This window comes from Anas acuta, chromosome 4 (assembly GCF_963932015.1).
Source record: "Anas acuta chromosome 4, bAnaAcu1.1, whole genome shotgun sequence".
Classification (NCBI taxonomy): domain Eukaryota; kingdom Metazoa; phylum Chordata; class Aves; order Anseriformes; family Anatidae; genus Anas; species Anas acuta.
In genome coordinates this window covers 382,995-404,632 of record NC_088982.1, presented here as the reverse complement: position 1 = coordinate 404,632, position 21,638 = coordinate 382,995, and the positions used below count along the sequence as shown (strand labels likewise).

The window sequence follows — 21,638 nt, the reverse complement described above, 5'->3', positions numbered from 1 at the left end:
AAGGTGAAGCCAAACCACAGAGGCATCAGAGTTCTTAGAAGAGGAGAAAGCTGTGCGGGGTGGAGCGGGGTGGAGCTGTGAAGCGGTACCCACGCTCGCTCTCCAGCCTCGTCGGGTACGGGTACTGCCCGTGGGCAGCAGGAGCTCCCCAGCGATGACAGGTTGAGAGCAGCGGGGACCCCCTCATGGGGGGGAGCCCTCCGAGGGGCTGCGGGGTGAGGGGGCGGTGCGAGGCCCCCCAGGACGGTGCCAGAGCCCTGGATGCTCTCAGCTCCCCCAGGGTGCTCCTGAGCTCAGGACCAGCTGGAGAGTTAACGCCGAGCACCCTCACCCTGCGCCCTCGGGAGAGCGGGGAAGGGACGGCCGAGCTCCGAGCTCCATCAGCACCGGGCCTGGGGGCGCACAGCCTGAGGGGGGCACGGCCCCAGCCCCGGCCACAGGCACAGCAGGGAAGGGGCAGGAGCCCACCCTCAGGCAGGAGCCAGCCCCTGCCCTGTCCCGCTGCCCGACCCAGGTGCCAGCAGCCGCCAGCCCCGCACCCAGCGCCTGGTGGCCCCACTGTGACAAAGGGACAGAGGCCAGAGGGGCGCTGCCATCCCCGGCCGGGAGCGGGACGAGCCCCTGCCCAGAAGGAGCCGCCCCGGCACCGCCACCAGGGCAGGGACAGGGATGGGGGGGCTGGGATGGACCAGGGGGCAGCAGCCTCGGGCAGGGGTGGCTGCAGCCCCCGTGCTGGGGGCACTGCGGTGCCAGGCTGGGGAGCGCGAGCTGCACCCACTGCTCCCGCTCACGTACTTTCTGGGGTTCCTAGAAAGCAAGGGGGAAGTTCAGGCTCCAGTGTGGCCGTGGGTGGGGGGGAGGCCCAGCCATCACCTTTCTGCTCAGCCTTCGAGGCGCTGCGGTGGAGGACGGAGCCTCCGTGCCCCTTCCCAGTAACAGCAGAACCCCCGCCTGTGGCAGCAGGGGGGCGAGCAGCACCCCCCCAGTGCTGGGGGCAGCTCAGGAGCACAGCACCCCCTCCCCTCGGGGCCAGGACCCCCACCCTGCCCCCCAGCCTGAGCTCGCTGCTGCAGCACGGGGCAGGCTCGTGAAGGCAGCGATGCTGGGGGGGAGCCCCCATGGCAGGGAGGGGACCCTGAGGGCAGGGGGAGAGGGCAGCAGCTCCCCCCGGCGCATCGCCCCCTCCGGGGAGCAGGGAACTGGGCTGTGATTCCAGCCTGCCGCCCGCCCCCGCCGCCAGCCACAGCTTCCCCTCTGCTTCTGCAGAAGAGAGCACACCCGCAGAGGGGAATACCCGGCACAAAGGCCAGGGCTGCCCCTTGACGGGACCAGGAGCAGCGGCGCAGTACCCAGAACTGGAGGCAAGTTGGCAGGAGGGGGATGCATCACACTCAGAAACCCCCCGGGCTGGGGACAGGAGGCTCGGCTGTGAGGGGTCAGTGCTGGTGGGAGGGGGTGAGGTGAGAGCCATGGCCCTGGGGGAGGCAGGACCCCAGGGAAGCCCACCCTGCCCCCAGCCCCATGTAGTGCAAACACCACGCAAAGCCAAGAGCAAAGGTCACAAAACTTTATACAGGAGAAATCCACAAGCGGCCCCACAGCCCCTGAGGGTCTGCCCCCACCTGTGGGGAGGAAGAGGGGCAGGGCCAGCAGGCCCAGGGGAGGCTCCCCACCCCTGTCCAGGTCCAGGACGGGGCCAGCGCTCCCCAAACCCGTGTGTTTTCCCTGGGGACAAAGGCAGGGGCCAGTCCTGTGGCACGACCGTAGTGTGGAGCTGTCCTAGCAGCAGAGAGCCTGCACCTCCTCAGGACGGGGGCAGCCCTCGTGGCAGCGCCGTCTCCCCAGGGCTCCCTGTCCCCGGTTGTCCCAGCCAAAACCAGGTGGCTCGAGTGGCTCCGGCTCACTGCAGCACGCAGACATCCTGGTTCTCATCGTCCTCCCTGCCGGCCGCCTCCTCCAGGGGCTCGGGCACCTCCGGGACCTCCTCTGCAGCCACCACCTTCTCTCGCAGCTCCATGAGCAGGTCCCGGCTCTCGCTGGGCGGCAGGTTGCTCAGGTAGTACTGGGGTGCCAGCTCCACCAGCCTGCAGGGATGGAGAGTCAGGGGGGGCAGGCGGCCCTGGGGTGCGTGCAAGGGGCTGGTGGGGGCACTACAGCCCCAGGGACCTCGCTGGGAGCAGCCTTGCGCCCCCCAAATGGGAACAGCCACCCCATGGGGACAGGAGGCCCAGGCATGGCCCCAGGGTACTGCCAGAGCCCCGGAGCCAGCCATGGACGCAGCCTGGGCAGGACCCAGCCCTCCCCAGCCCCGAGGTCCTCACATCTGGGGCTGGATCTCCGAGACCACGCGGAGGCAGTTGTCCTGCGAGATGGTGAACTCGTGGTACAGGACCCAGGGGGGCAGGCGCCGGGGGGGCTGGCGCAGGAGGTAGCAGCAGGAGGGGGGCAGGTGGGCCACGTGCTTGTGCGTCAGCATCACGTAGTTGCCGGAGCCATCGATGTCCCGAGCTACCTGGGGAGCAAGGGGGAAGCGAGGGAGGGTGGGGGCTGCCTGGCACTGCCCCGGCCCCAGCCAGGCGAGCCCCCCGCAGCCCCCCTCACCTTGAGGAAGTAGCCGGAGATGAGCGCGCGCTGGATGTTGAGCACGTTGGCGTCGGTGCCGAAGGCGGGGGGCGAGACGGGCAGCTCGATGCGCTGCATCACCTCCAGCAGCTCGGCCCGCACGATGCCCGCCAGGCGCAGCGCCTCCCCGCTCACCCCGTGCTTGCGGCACCAGCCCTCGTCCCCGTTGTCTGCGGGGAGAGCAGGGATGGGGCTGCACGGGGAACCGGCCCCGGGCTGGGAGCGCCCTGCAGCCAGCCTGAGGCGCCCGGGGGCTGTCCTGAAGGCAGCTCCCGTGCCTGCCCCGAGGAGCGAGGGAGCCGTGAGATGCGGGCAGGTGCTTCAGCACCTCCTGGCCCAGCACTTACGCTGCTGGAAGGCGTTGAAGATGTTGATGAGGGTGAAGTGGTCTCCGGCCGGGTGGAGCAGGGCCCGCCGGCGCGTGGTCACCGCCTCCTCCAGGCGCGTGGAAGGGGGCACAAAGCAGGGGGGGACTGGGGACAGCGCAGGGGGGAGGTCACCGCGTGCTGCCACCGCCACGCTCCCGGTGCCAGCTCCTGGGGGCTACGCCGTGCCCCTGCCCCTCGCCCCGTGCCCCTGCGGGGTACCTGTGAGCATGGCAGCCAGGCTGACCATCTCCTCCACGCAGTCGAACTCGCAGGAGGCGATGAGCGCCTTGGCCAGCTGGGGGTCCAGGGGGAACTCCGACATGATGATCCCCACCTCCGACAGGTTCCCGTCGTCATCCAGCGCCGCCAGGTAGTCCAGGTCCTCCAGCGCCTGCATCAGTGACTCGGGGGCTGGGGCAGGACATCAGCCGGCTGCCGGCGCCAGCGGGGCCAGGCAGCCCTGCCACCCCCCTGCGCTCCCGCAGACCCCCCAGGCCCTCTCCAGAGGAAGCCCGGGCCACGGCTGCGGCCACGTCCAGCCCCCAGCCCCTCCTGCACGGCCACCCCCAGCACTCCCTGCCCTGGCGCTACCTGGCCGGTCGAGGAAGTCGCACTGCCCCATGTCGGCGATGTCCAGGCGCTTCAGCAGCAGCACGAGGCGGCTGAGGCTGGTCTCGCTGACGTGGGGCGCGGGGCTGGGGGGCATGCGCTGCTCAAAGAAGGCCTCTGAGTAGAGGCGCAGGCAGGTACCTGCGGGACAGGGGCCGTGAGCAGGGGCAGGGCAGACGCCACCTCCTGCTGGAGGCGCACAGGGACCCCCCCGCACGCACCCTGGGGGCTGCCGGCAGCTCGCTGCATGCGCGACTCCGCCTGGCTCCTGCTGATGGGCCGCAGCACCTGGGACTCTGCCCGGATCCGGGGGTTGTAGACCTGCAGGGTCACAGGAGGGAACCCACAGATGAGCCCCTGCCCTCGCCGAGGCTCCCCCTGCCCCACCGGTGTGGGGACTGGGCCGTGCACGCAGCCGACCCCAAGCCCAGCCTCCCGCTTGCCGTGCTGCCATCTCGCCCCGGGGCAGAGCCGGGCTCCCCGTCCCCGCCACACTCACGCTGCGCAGCTCCAGCCCCGTGTCGATGACAAAGCGCACGCTCCCCAGCGAGAAGGACGAGTCCCCGAGCCAGTGGGTGACCACCACCCGCCGCTCCCGGCCGCCCTCCTCCAGCGCCTCGTACACCTTCTGTGCCGCCCGCCCAACGCCGGGGTGCAGGGGCAGGACCAGCAGCGGGCCCAGCCCCGGGTTCAGCGCCACGGCTTCGGTCTGGATGGCCCCGCAGCACTCGGTGATCTCCTGCGGAGGACAGGGGCACGAGTGATGCTCCAGCAGCGCCCAGAGCAGCAGCACAGCCCCAGCACAGCCCCACGCCCACCTGGCCGCCCTGGGGGAAGGCCCCAAGAACCCACTGCACCCACAGCTGAGGTGTCCCAGCCCAGGGCACACCCCACACCTCTCCTGGGGCTTCCCCATGCCCCCACACCACCTCCCCATTTCCCCTGCAGCAGCGGTGCAGAGCTGCCCTGAATGCCTGGGGTGCCCCAGCCCCACCTGCTCACTGGCCAGGAAGAGCAGGACGTGGCCGGGCTCCTGCCGCCGGTGGATGTCCAGCACAGCCTGGCAGGCTGCGGCGACGCGGCTGCGGGCCGGAGGGTCCCTGTGGAGAACCTGCGGGGGCGGCCCCGGGCCCGGCACCCGCACCACGGGGGGGTCCCCGCAGAAGGCGCGCAGCTGCTCCTCCGCGGCCGGCGAGGTGACCACCACCACCTTCAGCTCGGGGCGCTGGCGCAGGACGTCCTTCAGCAGCCCCAGCAGCACGTCCGTGGGCACCGTGCGCTCCTGCGCCTCGTCCAGCACCACCACCCCGTACTGCCGCAGCAGCGGGTCCGACGTCATCTCCCGCAGCAGCATCTCGTCCGAGCAGTACCTGTGGGTGTGCCCCGAGTGGTGCTCGTGTGCGTGCCCTGAGCACGACCTGCGTGCCCCAGCCCCGTCAGGGCACGGCTGCAGGGCACTGCCCCCATGGACCCCCCCCGGGAGCACCTCACCCACCCAGCGGCAGCCCTGACCCGGGGGGAGGCGCTCCCCCTGCCCTGCTCCCCTAACGAGGCCAGCAGGGATTAAGAGATTACGCGGCGGCCGGGAGCTGAGCGGGATTAGAGCGCGGTGTGAGTGGCACTGCCAGCACCGGGCAGCCCAGGGCCCCGGCCCCGCACCTCAGGATGGTCTCGGTGGTGCAGCAGTCCTCGTGGGGGACGCAGTAGCCGACCTCGTGGCCCAGGTTCAGGTCCATCTCGTCGGCCACACGCAGCGAGAGGCTGAGGGCGGCCAGGCTGTGGGGCTGGGTGCAGGCCACCAGGCCGTGCACGAACTGCAGGGACAGGGCGTACTCCGCGCACCACTGCGGGACCTGCGAGGGGCGGCAGCGGTCAGGGCCTGGCAGCACGGCCCCGGGCATGGGGATGCCCCATCCCCACCCCGAGCAGCACCCCCTGAACCCTCCCCACGGCAGCGCTGATGCCCAAAGGACCCGGGGCAGTGCAGGGGCACCCACACCTCTCACAGCTCCATCCCCAGCACCTGCCTGCAGCACCACAGCGAGCTCCTCGGCCTCATCGCCCCGTGCCCGGAGCTTCCTGATGGATCACGAAGCCCCACGGCCCTGGGGCTTGTGTTAAGGATGTGGACAGCTCCCATCTCTATCTCACCATGCCAAAAAAAACTCAGCAGAGGCAACGTCTTACCCGCACCCAGCCTGGGCTGCTCAGTGCCTCCCTCGGGGAGCCGTTCCTCCTCCAATTGCTCCCCGTCACCTGTCTCAGCCCCAGTCCCACCACGGCCAGGGTTTGGGACCAAGGAGCCTGTGCCCACAGCCTACTGCTGTCCCTGTGCCTGTGTTAGGGGAGCTGCCCCCCACTCCTCTCCCGCAGCCAGAGGTTTGCCATTCACCATCCCGTCTGCAGGCAGGTGCTGCCACAGCCCAGGGGGTCACAGAGCGGCAGGGACCTGCCCCCAGAGCCACCCTCAGCACCCCACTCACAGCTCGGCAGGACCGCACACGGTCAGCCCCATGGGACACAGCCCCGTGAGCAGCAACAGGAGCTGGGCTGAGCACCAGCCCTTCCCTCTTCGCGGGGGAGCCTCGTGTTTGGTGCTGTCACTGCACCAAGGCGCGGGGTCAGATGCTGCACGCAGATCAAGTTGTATCTCCTCTGCTCGGGGCACAGCGGCCTCAGGCTGAGGGCAGCCCAGCCCCACACGAGCAGTGCTCAGGGTCCCCGTTCCCTAAATTGGGCTCCTGGCAGGCCGCCCGTTGGGCTGAATCCCGGGCTGACTGCTCCACGCAGTCACACCCCAGGGAAGTGTTTTGGCCAACAGCCCCGAGCCCTGCTGCCAACACCCTGATAAACCCAGGGGCCGGGAGCTGCTGAGCTTCAGTCCAGACTGCGTCTGGCCCCGGGAGGCCCAGGGTTACCCCTGCAGCTCCCAGGCGATCCCGCCCTGGTCAAAGTCTGCGTGACGACGCCTCCAGGTGCCGTGCCAAGGCTCTGGGCTGGGCTGAGCTGTGCAGGTTTGTGGGCTGGGCCAGGAGCCCAGATCCCAGCACCTCGTGCCCACCATCACCCAGCCTGAGTGCCCCTGGCCCCAGGAAGGGCCCCGATGCTCTCCCCTGAGCGCAGCCGCTCCCAGCACATGCGGCAGCACCTCCCCGGCTCGTCCTGAGGCTTTGCCCAGCACCCATGCGCCTGCCCCGTGCATCCCAGCACTGCCCTGCCAGGGGCACACTGAGGGGCTCCCCGGTACCGTGGCCGAGGGCAGCGCGGGGAGCCAGCCCGCCCCGGGGCTGCGGCACATCCACCGTGTGCGTGGGACGTGCGGGGAGGCGGCCGCCCCGGTGCAGGACGTGGCACGGCCGCTGCTCCGAGCGGGAGGGACGGCGCTGCGCGGGGAGCCCAGCACCGCAGCGGCCCCGGCCCGGCCTCCCGCTCACCTGGGTGCTCTTGCCGGTGCCCGGGGGCCCGGACACGAGCACGATGCCGCCGGCGCCCTCCAGGTGCTCCATGAAGCTGTACTTGGTGGTCCACACCGGCAGCTCCCGGCGCTGCCGCAGCAGCTCGTAGTAGCGGGAGGAGAAGGGCAGCCCGTCGTACGGGTTCACCTCCAGGTCGCCGTCGCAGCCCAGGGCCGGGTCGTCCTCCTCCTCCTCGGCCTCCGGCACCGAGCCGGGGCCGCGCTGCCGCGGCGGGGAGCCCGGGGCCCCGCAGGAGGCCATGGCCCGGCCACCCCGGGGCTGCCGCCGCGAGGGGCGGGCGGGGAGGGGGGCGGGGAATGGGGGCCCGGTGCCGCCCCCGGCGGGACGCGAGGCGCCGGGCGGGAGGGCGCGGGGCAGGGCGCGGGGACCGGGACCGGGAGGGGCCTGGCGGGGGCGGAGGGGCCTGGGCCGGGGTCACCGGGCGGGGGTCACCGGGCGGCACCGGACCAGGGCCGTGACTGCCGGGCCGGGCCCTGACCGCACGGAGCCGACCGCCCCGAACCGGCCCGGCTCAAGTTCCGGCTCAGGTTCCGGTTCCGGTTCCGGTTCTGGTTCCGGTTCCGGTCCCGGTTCCGGGCCCGCCGCCCCTCACCTGCCCGCGCCGCCGCCACCTTGGGCCCTGCCTCGGGCGGGCGTCAGGTGACCGCCCCCGTCACGTGGCCCCGCCGCCGCCGCCAATCAGCGCGCGCGGTGCCCGCCCCGCCCCGCCCCCCCCCGCCAGTGGCCGCGCAGTGCCCGGTGCTGGGCGGGGCCGGGGGCGGGGCGGGGGCGGGGCCACCCCCAAAGGCCCCGCCCCTCCGGCCCCGGGAGCCCCGCCCCTCCGGCCCGGCCCGGGGGCTCCCCCCCCGGTTCCCCCCGCCCCGCTCCCCCCGTCCCGTCCCGGGCCGCTCCCCGGTGCCGCGGGGCCGTTGCCGGGCGCTGCAGCAGCCCCGTGCCGGGCAGGGCCGTACCGGGCCGGCAGGGGGCGCTGCCGCACCGGGAACGCCGCGGGAGCCCCGCGCGGCCGCCGGGCACGGGGGGAGCGGCGGGGTCGGGGGGTCCCGGGCCACCGGGCACCGCGCCGGGGGGCACCTGCTCAGTACCGGGCACCCCGCCGGTACCGGGCACCCCGCGGAGCTCAGGTGCTGCGCCCCGTCCGGGGCTGGCCGTGAGCGGCGGGGCCGTGCCCGGTGTGGCCGAGCAGCGGGGCCGGCGGCGGCACCGGGCTCCGCGGCTGGGGGGAGCCGCCCGCGGGCACGGCCCTGCCCCTGCCCCGGCCCCTGCCCCGGGGCGCCGCGGGGCCGCCTGCCCGTCCCCGTGGGCTCCCCGTGGGCTCCCCGTGCCCCCGCCCCGCGCTGCCTGGCCGGGCTCTGGGCCCCGCGGTGTCCGGGGCTGGGCACGGGGCGGACGCACCCAGGGGTGACCCCATGGCGGAGACGCGGCTCAGCGGGGTGCCCGCCCGGCCGTACCCTGCTGCAGACCGGGAGCACGGCGGGGACAGGGCCCGGCCGGGGCTCCGTGAGCGGGGCAGGGCGGCAGCACCCAGCTCCCCGAACCCAGGGGCAGGCGGGGAGCAGCGGGCAGGAGGAAGGAAGCGGTCGGTGCCCAGCCGCTGCTTCCCTCCCCGCTGGGTGCTGCGGGAGGGCAGGGGCTGGGCACGGCCCTGCTGAGCCCCCCGCGCGGTGCCCGTGCCACCGGCCTCGTGCCCTGAGGGACGGGGACGGGGACAGCCCAGCCCCAGCTGGGACCGCCGAGGCCTTGTCCCAGCGGGTGCCCTCAGTGCCACAGGCTCCAGCCCCGGTGTCACTGCCATGGGCACTGCTCAGCTGGGGGGCTCTGGGTGCTGCAGCACGGCCGGGGCAGGCAGCCCCATGGCACCCCGGGCAGCCCCATGGCACCCCAGGCAGCGTGGGGGCAGCGGGCTCCGTGTCGGTGCCCCGTGGGGGTGCAGGGCCGTTGGCCGGGTCCCGCAGCACCCAGCTGGGCGTTGAGGAAGCGGAGGTTTGCACAAACCGATGAGGCGCACGTGACCCGGGGAGCGGGGCGGGAGGAACCGGCAGCTGCCCCGGGTCCCCGCGGTGCGCTGCAGAGCCGGCCATGGCCCCCTGGCTGCCCACCAAGGAGGAGAAGTATGGCGTGGGTGAGTGGAGCCGCCGGGGCAGCGGGGGCTGCGGGTGAGCGCTGCCGTGCCGGGTGGAGCAGCGGCGATGCGCAGGGCACAAGGTCAGGTCCACGTGATGCCGTGATGCTGCGAGGCCACGGGATGCAGGGACAAGTGTGGGACAGGCGGGGGCTGCAGGGCCGGCGATGGGGTGGGCTGGGGGCTGAGCATGGCAGGAGGCTGAGCATCGTGGGTGCTGGGTGGGGATGGGGAGCCGAGGGGCCAAGCATCAGGGCGGGGGTGCTGGGGCTGCACCTCTCCAGTCCCCAGCTCAGGAACCATCCCTCCCCGCTGGGCTGGGGGTCTGGGCTCAGCTCCTGTTGGAGCTCGGGACCCTGCACCCAGGGCACCTGCAGCGGGCAGCCCAGAGCCAGCCCCGCTCCTTGCCCCAGGCCTGCTCGGGGCTCTGCTCCCAGCCTCTGAGTGGGCTGCGGCAACGCCCCTGAGCCCTGCAGCAGCCCCTGAGCGAGCAGCAGGCACTTCTCCTTGCGCCGCGCCGCCCCGCGCCTCTTCCCGTTTCTGGGGGGCCATTTCCCACGTCCCCTCCCTGCGCTGCGGGCAGCGACCCCGAGCAGGGGCTGAGCCCCACATGGGGCCTGGGGTGCTGCAGGGGGCTCTAGGGACCGGCCTACGAGGAAGCCTGGGCTGGTGGGGGCTGGGGGCAGGAAGGAGCTGGGCCAGGAGTGAGCTGGGACCCAGGCTGGGGCTGGCAGGGGGCAGGATGGCAGGAGGGGGCCCCAGGCAGCTCAGGGCTCCTGGTGCTGCTCAGGGCTCCTGGTGCTGCGGGGAGCCTTGGGGCCAGCAGCGTGTGTGTGTCCATCCAGGGGGGCCTGGTGGAGCTGTGTGGGTCTGGGGGCACCGCACCCCCGAGGACGTGAGCTGGAGGACTGGGTTTAGGTGGCGAGGTTTTGTAGTGGTGGGTGTTGGGCAGGGTCCTGGAGGGAGCTGCTGGGGGCGTGCATGCCTGCAGGGGACGGTCCCAGCAGCGCGCAGCCGGTCCTGCAGCCAGGGCAGGGCTGCTTCTCCCCAGAGCCGCCGCTGGCCGCAGCACCAGAAATAGCGGCAGGACTAACCGCAGCAGTCCCGGTGCAGCCTGCGCTGCGGCAGGAAGCGCCCTGCGTGCTGCGCTCACAGCCCCTGTGCTCGCGGTGGGCGCGTGCCCCGGGCAGCGGGACCCGGCCGTGCGGGGCTGCGGGTGGCTGGCAGCGTGCTGGGAGGACGCAGGGCTTGGGACCAGCACGCGCTGGGTCTGGGGGCTGAGGGGGTCCTGCCCTGCCCGGTGCCGTGGCAGCTGCGTGGGGGCTCCGTGGGGTCCCCTCCTGCGGGCTGGGGCACCCCAAGGTGCTCTGCTCCCGCCCAGCCCCTTGCCCCCCTGGGATCTCAGGCTGCTCGTGTGGGGCTGGGACCCTGCACCAGCACCCCGGGGGCAGAGCGGTGCCTGTTGGGGTGGCTCTGCCCCATGGGGGAGATGGGGTGTGGGGCACCCTGTTCCCAGGGGGCTGTACTGGGCAGGGGGGGGCAGGCAAGGTCCCCTGACCACAGCTCCTGGTCCCTCTCTCCGCAGCCGTGTGGAACTTCCCAAGCACCAACGAGCATCACCTCCCGCTGCAGGTCGGGGAGACGGTGCACATCCTGCAGGCCTCTGAGGGTAAGGGGCCCCGGTGCCCCCCAGGCTGTGCCAGGCTGGGGTACCCAGGTGCACCCAGCGCCAGAGCCTCGTGCCAGGGCCATCAGGCCCCAAGGCTGGCTGACGCTGTCACCTCCCCTTCCCTTGCAGGCTGGTACCGCGGGTACTCGCTCAGGAACAGGGCTGCCCGGGTAGGTGAGGGGCTGCCGTGGGGGACGGGGTGCAGGGGATGGCCCCGGCTGGGTACCCGGCAGGGGCTGCACCAGGCACTGGGGGCATCGCTGGGCTGGGGACCCCCTGCAGGGTGCTCAGTCCCGAGGGAGTCCCCAGTCTTGACCCCCCAGGACTGTACAGGGGGGCACTGCATCCTCACCCAGCCCCTGCCCGTGGGTGCTGATGGCTGCTGCCCCCCCAGGGCATCTTCCCGGCCTCGCTGATCCACCTGAAGGGCGCGGTGGTGGAGCGCAGGGGGTAGGTACGGGGCGAGGGGGCCGCCTGCCCGCCCCCCCAGCAGCGGGGTGCTGCAGGGCTCTGCGTCTTCCCCAGGGCGGAGGAGTGCGTGGTCCCTGCCGAGATGCCCATGGTGCAGGAGATCACCACCACGCTGCGGGAGTGGGCCACCATCTGGAAGCAGCTCTACGTGGTGAGGGATGGTGGGGGACGGGGCCGCGGGGGCGCGGGGGGCTCGGTGGGGGCGCGAGGGTGACCCTGTGCGTGGCGGCCGCCCGCAGGCGGGGCAGACGGAGCGGTACCGGCAGGTGAAGCAGATGATGTACGAGCTGATGGAGCGGCGCTCGCAGCTGCTCTCGGGGACGCTGCCCAAGGACGAGCTGCTGCAGCTCAAGAAGGAGGTGACCAGCAAGATCGACTACGGCAACAAGTGAGAGCGGGGCTGGGAGCGAGGCGCTGCAGCTGCCACCACCGCAGGCACTGTCTGTGGTGCTGGGGGGTGCCGGATGCTCTGCGCCCTGCTGCAGCGTCGGTGCTGACCCGGCTTGCTGTCGGTGCTGTCCCCGCGTCCCCCCTGGCGTGCTGCTGGCTGGGCATTGCACCTGGCCGATGGCTATTGCCAGTGAGCCCTGGGTGGGGCAGGAGCACGTCCCTGGTGCTGCTCTGCTCCCGTCCCCTCCCCGGGTGGCTGTTGCTGGCCACGGTCCGCTGGGATCATCCTGCCCCCACGCCGTGCGCCCAGCTCCCCAGGTGCTGGGTCCCATCTCACCCATCCCGGCCCCTGCAGGATCCTTGCGCTGGACCTGGTGGTGCGGGACGAGGATGAAAACATCCTGGACCCCGACAGGACCAGCGTCATCAGCCTCTTCCAGGCACACAAGAAGGCGGCGCAGACCATCACGCAGCGCATCCAGGAGGAGATGGTGAGAGCCAGCGCCGGCCCCGCCGTGCCGAGAGCCTGCAGGGCCGTGCCGTGGGGCCGTGCCGTGGGGCTGAGCCACCTCCTGCCCCACAGTGCCCACAGCAGAGCGAGCTGGGCTGCAGCGCCCGCCTGGCGGCTTCGCCCTCCCACAACCTCTACCTCTGCGTGCGCAACTTCGTCTGCAACATCGGTGAGGAGGCGCAGCTCTTCATGGCGCTGTACGACCCCGGCGAGCAGCGCATGATCAGGTGGGGCCCCAGGCGGCACGGCGCTTGGCAGGGGTCCCATCCCTCTGGTCCCCACAGCATCCCCTGGTTGCTGCCCCCCGGAGCGGGGCAGCCCCTGCCCCTGTTTGCTCTGGGTCCTACTGCCGGGGCTTCTGCCTGGTGTGGGACCCCCGACGTGCAGGGGCTGTCCACGGGCTCCTCACGTCTCGCCGTCCCCTCGCAGTGAGAACTATGTGATCCGCTGGGCCAGCACGGGCGTCCCGCAGGACATCGAGCTGCTCAACAACCTCAAGGCCATCTTCACGGTGAGCGAGGGACCTCGCCTGTCCCCGCAGGGGCTGTGGCTGGGAGGCGGCGCTGCCTGCTCGCTGCCCCCCTGCAGGCACCCAGCCCACGCGTCCTCCCCTCCCCACGGCCCTGCCAGCGTGCCCCTCAATGCAGCGTGTGGGGTGCGCTGGGGCACCGTGCACGGGAGGTGCCAACCCCACTGCAGCCCCTGTCCCCCACCCCCATCCCAGTCCCAGCTCTTCCCCTCAGCGCTCTCTCCTTGCTGCTCCTTTTTCCTTTTTTCCCGTCACGCCAGCCCCGTGGCTCCCGGTGCAGCCCCTGCCCTGGCACCAGGGCTCTGCACACCCCCCCATGGGCTGCCCCTCGCCCCCCGTGCCCGCCCTCACCGGGCTTGTCCTGGTTTCAGCCGCCTCCGGGGAGGCAGGCGAGGAGCAGCTCCTGCTGACGGGGCAGGTTTCCGCTGCGCAAGCAGAGCCGAGCTGACCCTCAGGACAGCCCAAGCCATCGATATGCAGATGAGCCAGGAAATCAATGCAAATGAGCAGCATCAGCACTTCCAGCCCCACCATCCAACTCCCCCAGCTCTTGCTCACCTCTGACCCCCGCTCGCTGCCAGCACCAGCTGCATGTCCCTGTGCCATGTCCCCAGGCTCTGTCCCCACACCGTGTCCCTGTGCTGTGTCCCCACACCACGTCCTCCTGCTGCATCCTCGCAGGACCTGGCCTGGCTGGGGTGCCTGGAGCTGGGGTGTGGGGCTGCCCCCCTGGGCCCTGCCCCATGGAAGAGCTGCCCCCCCCCAGTGAGCTGTGCCTGCCTCAGCCACGCTGCCACACCGTGGGTACCCCGTGGGGCCATCGGTCCCCACCAGCACGGCGTTGTCTGGGGGTGCACAGAAACCCCGGGCTCCCTGGGACAGGGGAGCTTTGTGCCCTCCTGCCAAGCCCCTCCGTGGGGCACAGCAGCGAGAGCCCTCCCCAGCCCCTGCAGGCAGAGCCCGTGGCAGCTCTGCACCCCCGGCTCGTCCTGGCAGCAGAAGGTTCCCCGTGGTCTCCCAGTGCTGCCGGCACCCTGCTCACACCCCCTGTGCCCCCAGGACCTGGGCAGCAAAGACCTGAAGCGGGAGAGGCTTTTCTTGGTGTGCCAGATCATCCGGGTGGGACGCATGGACCTCCGGGAGACCCTCAGCCGCAAGCTCAGCACCGGCCTCCGTCGGCCCTTCGGCATTTCGGGTGAGCAGGGGCTCCCGGAGCAGACCCCGCACCGGCCTCTCGGCCAGCTCCTGTGCTCAGACCCCGACCCTCGCTCGCCTCTCTGCGTGGCCGTGCTCTGCCCGTGCCCCCCGTGCTCGCCGCCTGCTTTGCCCCGTTCCAAGCCCGGTGGTGCCAGTGGGGACCCCAGGAGCAGGGGACCCCGGGAGCAGCCCTGGGCACCCCCTGTGGAGGGAGGAGCGCTGGAGCTCCCCGCACCCTCCTCTGCCTTGACAAATGTTCCTGCTCTGAGTATTGATCCTCATCGGATGAACTTGGTAGGAAATTATTGATTTTAATTGGCCAATTAGCGTGCACTAGGATCTCAGCCACAGAGCAATTACCAGGTGAATTATTAACATACCGGCAGCTAATTGCGCTCTGAGCTGAGCGTGTCCCTGGGGAGGGGGCCAGATGGATTGTCGTGGTGCCTGCGGGGCAGTGCCCTGTCCATCCTGCGCCGAGCCCCGGTGCCCGTGGGGGATGGAGAAGTCCCGGGTATGGCCGGTCTTGGCTCCAAGGTACCTGGCGGGGAGCAGCCGGTTCGTGGCTGGAGGGGGCGCCGGGTGGGTGCTGTGCGCCCCCAGCCCCAGCTCTGCCCATGTGGCTGGAGCAGAGCAGGGCGAGGAGGGGCGAGGTGGGGGATGGCCCCCAGCTGCCCAGGATCCTGCGCCCAGCACAGGGCACACGGGGGTGCAGCAGAGACCCCCTGGCTGCAGCAGAGACCCCCCTGGGAGCTTTCCCATGGGCGAGCTGTGCCCGGGTGCTGTGTCCCAGCCCATGTCAGCTCTGTGCCCGTTCACCACGGAGCTGTGTGTGTGTAGCGTGGGTCCCTGCGCAGAGCCCCCTGTGGCTCAGCACCATGAGGTGGCAGAGGGTCCTGGAGGGACATGGGGGCCTCCCTGGGGAGCTCTGGCCAGGCACAGAAGGATCAGTGCGGGGGCGCAGGCAGGGTCCTTGGCTGCAGGAAGGGACGAAGCCGGCCCCGCGTGTGTCTCCTGGAGGATTTGGCACCAGGGCCGTGTCCCTGGGGGTGCAGCCGCCCCATGCTGCCGTGTCTGTGCCGTTGCAGTGATGGACATCACGGACATCAGCAAGGGGAAGTGTGAGAGCGACGAGGACAAGCAGCACTTCATCCCTGTGCACCTGTGAGTCCTGGGCTGGGGACGGGCAGGGAGGCAGAGCTCCGGTGCCTGGGCTGGCATGGGGACAGAGCAGCAAGGGGCATCAGAAGGTGCCAGGATCACAGAGCAAAGGATTTCTGTTAACTTTGGCTTTGCAAAGGGACCGTGGATCCTTGGGACGGGATGTCACCAGGTCTAGGAACGCAGTGAAGTTAGACAAAAGGGCATTTATATGGGCAAGGAGGTTCTGAGAGAATCCTTCTGGAACCCTGCTGGGGCTCTGCAGGGACACGGGTGTTCAGGGTTGGGGACCTCGTCCCGTGTCAGCTGTGGATGCTGTCCTGCACCTTCCTCTAGGTGGGCTCGGTGTTGGGTGGGTGTGGGGGACCACAGGGGGGTTCAGCTTGTTCTCCTGTTTGTTGCTACCAGCTGCGGGGCTCCCACGAGTCCTGGCTGGGAGCTCCTCTGAAGCTCTCCCTGCTCCGGTGTTTGGCAGGGCAGCTGCTGAGAACGATTTCCTTCACAACATGATCAGGAAAGCGGTGGAGGGAAAGGACATCAACCACAAAGGACAAGGTAGCAGCTCCCCCGTGCCTTGTGGGGGCATTGGGGCGGTCGCCCACCCCCCGAACACCTCGGGGCTGAGCCCCAGGACAGGGCAGCAGCTCCCGCAGGGGCAACGCGTGGCAGCCGGCTCTGCCCAGCACGGCACGGCTCAGTCCTGCTGCTGGCCATGGGGCTGACACCCCTCGCCTTGTCCCTGGCAGGGTTCTGGGTGTCCCTGAAGATGCTGTGGGGAGACCTGAGCCAGGTGCGGAAGGACCACCCGCACCTCGTGGACCGCAGCACGGTGGTGGCACGCAAGCTGGGCTACCCGGAGGTCATCATGCCAGGCAAGCGGGGAGGCAGCGCCGGCCTCCCCTCCCCTCCCCTTTGTGCCAAGACTCCCCCGTGCCACGCGCTGCTCACAGGGGGTGGGTGCAGCAGCCACCCCCAGCAGGGCATCTGGGGGCTTTTGGGGGGCTGCAGGCAGGACCCAGGGCGTGCACATCCCGGCCAGCCCAGGAGGGGAGGCAGCTCGTGTGGGAGAGCGTGGGGCGGGTGGGCTCATCCCCCGGTGGCTGCTTGGGGTCCCGGGGTGAGGCCGTGGGACACCCTGGCTGCGGGGGGACCTGACCCCACTGACGGGGGTCTCCTCCTAGGGGACGTCAGGAACGACATCTACCTCACGCTGGTGCAGGGCGAGTTCGACAAGGGGAACAAGAAGACGCAGAAGAACGTGGAGGTGACGGTGTGCGTCTGCGACGAGTCGGGCAACGTGGTGCAGGTACGGTGAGCACCAGGCCAGCGCCAGCCCTTGGGCAAGGGGACCCCCCCGTGCATCGCCCCGGCTCGGGCAGGGGCAGCAGCTCTGCGGCGTGCGGTGTCAGTGCTGGTGCTGGCACAGAGCGGCTTCAGACCTGTGGCAAGCTGCTGCTCCTGGAGTTGTCCTTTGGGATAAAGACTTGAAAAAGTCACGGGAAGGGACAGGGAGAACCCCGGCCACCCCTGCTCACGGGTTGCCCACAGCCCTCGTGTGCCCAGGCAGGGGAAGGAGCCGGGGGGCAGCTCAGACCCAGCCTCTCCCACCTCCGTGGTGCCTCACCTCCCTTCCCAGGGTGTTTGCTTTCATTTCTAACTCAGTCCTTCTCTGCCCCGTGCTGAGCAGGATTTTAATTACCGAGGCTCCTGCTGGGCTTTGCAGACACGCAGCCCCCCTCCCTCTGCCTCTGCCCGCGATAACGAATTTCCTGTGGGGCAATGGAATTCAAGCCTCGAGCATCACTGCAGGCTCGTGCATCCTTCCTGCCTCCGTTCAAAGGCTGTGGCCAGCCCTGGTTGATGTGGGTGGGGATGGGGAAGCCCTCGGCAGCCCCCCCCACCCGCCTGGGAAGCGATGCTCAGGACGGCCCCATTCCGGACAGGTTGTGCGGGGCTGCGGAGGGGAACGCTGGCACAGGCTCAGGGGCAGGGGCTGTTCTGGGTTAGCCGAGGATGTGAAGTTCCTGGGGCCTTTGGGGCACTTTGATGTGCAAGTCAGGTGAGTCTTGCAAGAGCTGTCCATGGATATCTTATCCGCTGCTGTCCTCCCACAGAACGTGATTTACCACGGGGCGGGGGACAAGCCAGCCAGTGAATACCGCTCCGTGGTCTACTACCAGCAGCGGCACCAGCGGTGGATGGAGACAGTGAAGGTCTGCCCCGGGGGGCTGCAGCAGGACCACCCTCCATGGGGCTGTGTCCCACTGCCCCTGCTGCAGAGGGGTCCCAGAGGGGTCCCACTGGGGCTGGTTCCCGGGGGACGGGCGCTGTGGCAGCCTCTCTCAGATCGCCTCCCTCTCTCAGATTGCCGTTCCCATCGAAGACGTCCACAAGACCCATCTGAGATTCACCTTCAAGCACCGCTCCTCCAGTGACTGTGAGCATCTCCCTCCTTCACCCGTTCCTCCGCCCGTGTCCCCTGCCAAGGCTGCGGTGGCAGCGGGTGGCCCGGGGGCTGCAGAGAGGGGAGGACCTCGCAAGAGGTCCCAGTCCTGCTCCCGTGGGGACACCCCGGGTGTGCTGTGACACCTGGATTCTCATGCGGGAGGAGGCAAGCCGTCATCCCTGCTTTGCTCAGTCCCAGCTGCCCGTGGCGAGGCAGCAGATCTCCAGGACATCGCTGCCAGGCAGCTCCTTGGGCTCGGTGCTTGGCGTCTGCTCTGCCTCCTGTGGCTTTTGGCTGCGGGGAGGCCGGGGGCTGCAGCGTGCGGCCGGGAGCAGAGGTGCTGCTGTTGGTGGAGCTGAAAATCCCAGGCACCGTGATTTTCCCGTCTGCAGGGAGGGGCAGCAGGGACCTGCAGCTGGGTTGGATGCTCACAGGCCTGACCCTGCACCAGCCAAACCCCGCCTGCCCCAAGCCCAGCCGTGTCCTCACAGGGTCCCCGGGCTCCCCTCTTTGCCCCATCCCTGCTGTTGGTGTTCTCTCCCTCCCTCTTTGCCTTGCCTGGCTGCTGCAGCCGCTGCCCCCAGGCGCACGGAGACATCCCTGCTGCCCACAGAGACATCCCTGCTGCCATCCCTGCTGCCATCCCTGCTGCCCTCGGTGCTGCCCACGGTGCCCTCGGTGCTGCCCGCAGCTCCCGCACCCCGGCACCACCTCCCCGCAGCGCTCCGGTGGCAGGCGCAGCTGGGGCTGCCTCTCCCTGCCCACCCCGCGGCTCCCCGGGCTGTCCCCACGCTGCCTTCACCTCCCCCGTGCTTCTGTCTCTCCCAGCTAAAGACAAAAGCGAGAAGATTTTCTCCATGGCCTTCGTGAAGCTGATGCGACCCGACGGCACCACCCTGCGCGATGGGGAGCACGACCTCCTCCTCTACAAGGTACTGGTGGAGCTGGACGCGCCGGCCCCGTCACCACCGCAGGTGCCCCGGCTGCAGCCACCGCTGGCTCCTGCCCGAGGTCTCCTGCAGGGTCCCCAGCCCCGTCCCCATCTCCTCTCTGTCCTCGGAGGCCCTGCCGCAGCTCTGCACACATCATCTCCAGCCCCCACTCTGCTCCTCTGCACTGACAAGTTTTGTTTAGGAAAAAGCAACTTAAATGTGTCAGGCACAGGAGGGAACAGCCTGGTGAAGATGTTTGCTGCATTTTATCTGATTTCACCAGGGTTTGTCTGCTTAAAACTGCCCAGGTTTGTTCTGAGGGAGCATAGAGACAATGTGAGGAGGGAAGCTCTCCGTTCATTAGGCAAAATGCGGTCAGCTTTGGTGCCAAAGTGCACAAGAGCGGGTGCCCACCTGTGCTGCTGTGCCAGGAGCTGGGCTTCGTTGGGGTGTGGGGACAATGGAGCCATTTAGGGGAGCCTCCCTTTAGGGGAGCCCTCCCAGCGCCCCAGCTTCTCCTGCCGCTAACGGTGCCCAAGCAGTGGACATGGCACAGGCACTGTGCCCGCTGCCAGTGTTACTGCTGTGGTCCCGGCTGCCCCGGGTGCCTGTGCTGCCTGAGCAAGCCTCGTCCGTCCGTCCATCCATCCATCCATCCATTCATCCATCCATCCGTCCGTCCGTCCGTCCGTCCGTCCATCCGTCTGTCTGTCCGTCCGCCCTCTCAGCCTCCTGCCCCAAGCCTTGCACACCCTCTTGCCCGTGGCCGCGGCCGGGCTCCCTGCTGCCTGCCTGGTGCCCCCCCCGCGCTGCTGTTCCCATCCATCGCCCCCGCAATGCCCGGTGCCCCTCCCTGCCGTGAGCTGTGGCTGCAGAGATAGATTGGTGATATTTTCCCCAGAAGATGAATGCATCTGAAATTTGTTATCCTGCCCCTCCTCTGTGCTCGTTTTGGGCAAAACACCCGAATTCTTTAAATGCCGCTGTGGCCTTCCCTGGCTCTCCAGGGGACCGTCCTGCTCCACGTCCCACAGCAGAGCGAGCTCTGGGTGCCTTCAGGCTTGCTGCTGTTGGCTGCAGCAGAGACCAAAGCCCTGCACGTCTCCTCTCTGGATGCATTTTCTACTTTTTAAAGAGTTGTTGCTGCCCTCGCTGAACCCATCGCATTCAGCAGTGTCCTCAGCCTCCGAGCGAGTTGCAGTTGGCATGCTCTGTTCTGCTTTGTCTTCTCCCTGGCTGATCCAGCAGAAGATTTCTGCTCTTCCCGGCAAACAAAGGAGCTTGACTCTGGGAGTCAGAAGCTATTTAATCTTTTATCTTTGTTTGCCAGGAGTGTGAATTCCATGCTTTTAGCTCTTCAGACCTCTTGATCTCACGCTGGTTGAGAAATGTCTGAAATTAAGTCAGTTTACCCTAGTAGGGCTCAGCTGCCCTCGGAAGGCACGGAGTGCCTCGCGTGAGTCAGCTGGAAATCGCGGTTACACCGGGGGAAGTTACACGCCGAGGGAAAAGTGAACAAACAAACGAACAATTTTGCGATCTTTGTCTGACCTCCAACAGAGGAGAAGTTTACCAAGCAGGCTGCAGTCAGGGAAAAGACAAATGCCTCGTTCTTGAGACGCAGAAGCGCTGCGGTCCCCAGGGGCAGGGGGACGTGTGGGGCTGGGGGCTCTGCTCTACTCCCCGGTGCGGTGCCCTCAGGGGCTGCTGGTGGTGAGGGGGGGGCCCCGAGCAGGGACCCGCTGTGGGCTTTGTGTCCGTCCTCGCAGCAGTGCTTGGGCCCTGGGGCTGACCTCTCCCCATGCGCTCCCACGCACCCATTTCACGATTTCACAATTCCCTCGCGCCGCGGTGCAGAGACAAGGTGGCGATGGCAGGGCGTGCAGCCCCCCCCTCCTGAGGTGCTGCCTGGCCACCCGGGGGGGACCTCGCCTGTGCAATGTGCTCTGCTTGCAGGGGGACAGCAGGAAGCTGGAGGACGCCAGCTCATACCTGGCGCTGCCCTCCATGAGGAACCTGCCCGAGCCCAAGCTCCTCTCGGGGTCCTCGTTCCGTGTGGGTGGAGGCGCGTCTGGCTTAACCGTGTCGGCCCGGGACAGCTTCCAAATCTCCACGCTCGTCTGCTCCACGAAGCTGACGCAGAACGGTGAGTCCTGGCTGCGGGGCCGGTTTCCTGAGAGCTGTGCTGTGCCCAGCTGGTGGTGCCCGGGGACGGCACCGCGTGGGGATGGGGAGAGGCACCCGGCTGTGCCCCATGCTCTGGCTGATGTCCCCACGTGCCAGTCCGTGTTTGTCCCTGCATGCTGAGCACAGCAGGCTCGGTAACCCCACCGGTCTGTGGCACAGTGCCCCTGTGGGGAGCTGGCCCGGGGGGGGGAGGCCGGCTGGGCTCTGCCTGCCTGAGCTGAGCCATTTGTCCTTGGGGCCAGGGAACAGGAGCGGGCCTGCTCTCCTTCCTAAAATATGGAATAAATACAGCTTGTGCACACCTCCCCGCAGGGGCTTGTTAGAAAGGGAGCTGCTGTTATCCCTGTTTTACGAGGGAGCCGGGTGCTGTGGCTGAGTGATTTACGGCCAGGACAAGAGCAGTGTGTGAGCAGCAGCCCTGGGGAGCCCAGCTGGAGCTCGGGGCCGGGGCGCTGCGCGGCCTCCCCAGCGTGGTGCTCGCTCCCATCACCAGTGGCATCAGGGACCCTGTAGATAGCATGCAGAAAACGCAGGGAAAGCAGAAGTGCTGAGCACTGCATTATGTTTAGACATGGCCAGTGCCTCTGGAGCAAAAGGCTGCCCCCAGGGCCATGCAGGCTGACAGGTTTTGGGGTCCCAGGGGTCTCAGGGCTGGGACCTGGGGGCTCCCCAAGGCTGCTGCTGGGGCCAGCGCTGCCCTCGGCAGCCACCACTCCCCCACGTTTGCCGTGCTTGCTGCATGGCACCGCTGCCGCAGGACTCGTGCTGCTGTGCTGGGGTGCTGCTCACTACCAGCTCTGTGTACGGCTGGGTTGATAGCTCAGGGCTGGAGCTCATAATGGTTCTCACTTCTCTCTCTCTCTCTTTTTTTTTTTTTTTTTTTTATTAAGGTTGTCTTTTGGCTTATCTGTCTCCTGAGCCCTCCTGAGCCCTCCTGAGTTAGCGGCAGAT

General features: G+C 69.2%; 3 protein-coding genes across 3 annotated transcripts in view; 1 reads left to right on the top strand and 2 right to left on the bottom strand.

The window, feature by feature from the left end:
- The window catches only part of AUP1 (AUP1 lipid droplet regulating VLDL assembly factor), a 134,503-nt gene that overhangs the window by 40,486 nt on the left and 72,379 nt on the right, over nucleotides 1–21,638 (bottom strand). The window lies entirely within an intron of this gene.
- On the bottom strand, nucleotides 1,554–7,705 carry DQX1 (DEAQ-box RNA dependent ATPase 1). Its single transcript, XM_068679396.1, has 11 exons — nucleotides 7,034–7,705; nucleotides 5,259–5,452; nucleotides 4,594–4,969; nucleotides 4,099–4,338; nucleotides 3,821–3,920; nucleotides 3,582–3,740; nucleotides 3,210–3,401; nucleotides 2,970–3,095; nucleotides 2,602–2,792; nucleotides 2,322–2,512; nucleotides 1,554–2,084 (listed from the first exon to the last, which is right to left on the bottom strand). The coding sequence occupies exons 1-11, from the start codon at nucleotides 7,313–7,315 to the stop codon at nucleotides 1,901–1,903; spliced, it is 2,235 nt and encodes a 744-aa protein (XP_068535497.1). The 5' UTR covers nucleotides 7,316–7,705; the 3' UTR covers nucleotides 1,554–1,900.
- LOC137855362 (dedicator of cytokinesis protein 2-like) overlaps nucleotides 9,120–21,638 on the top strand; it is a 72,682-nt gene continuing 60,163 nt past the window's right edge. Inside the window, exons 1-18 of the mRNA XM_068679438.1 lie at nucleotides 9,120–9,194; nucleotides 10,780–10,863; nucleotides 10,993–11,033; nucleotides 11,258–11,313; nucleotides 11,389–11,485; nucleotides 11,574–11,722; nucleotides 12,080–12,215; nucleotides 12,308–12,462; nucleotides 12,665–12,746; nucleotides 13,824–13,959; nucleotides 15,050–15,125; nucleotides 15,598–15,677; nucleotides 15,869–15,994; nucleotides 16,304–16,428; nucleotides 17,237–17,335; nucleotides 17,487–17,559; nucleotides 18,397–18,500; nucleotides 20,457–20,646. Coding sequence (XP_068535539.1) covers nucleotides 9,152–9,194; nucleotides 10,780–10,863; nucleotides 10,993–11,033; nucleotides 11,258–11,313; nucleotides 11,389–11,485; nucleotides 11,574–11,722; nucleotides 12,080–12,215; nucleotides 12,308–12,462; nucleotides 12,665–12,746; nucleotides 13,824–13,959; nucleotides 15,050–15,125; nucleotides 15,598–15,677; nucleotides 15,869–15,994; nucleotides 16,304–16,428; nucleotides 17,237–17,335; nucleotides 17,487–17,559; nucleotides 18,397–18,500; nucleotides 20,457–20,646 — 1,852 coding nt within the window. The 5' untranslated portion in view covers nucleotides 9,120–9,151. The remainder of the gene's footprint in view (nucleotides 9,195–10,779; nucleotides 10,864–10,992; nucleotides 11,034–11,257; nucleotides 11,314–11,388; nucleotides 11,486–11,573; nucleotides 11,723–12,079; nucleotides 12,216–12,307; nucleotides 12,463–12,664; nucleotides 12,747–13,823; nucleotides 13,960–15,049; nucleotides 15,126–15,597; nucleotides 15,678–15,868; nucleotides 15,995–16,303; nucleotides 16,429–17,236; nucleotides 17,336–17,486; nucleotides 17,560–18,396; nucleotides 18,501–20,456; nucleotides 20,647–21,638) is intronic.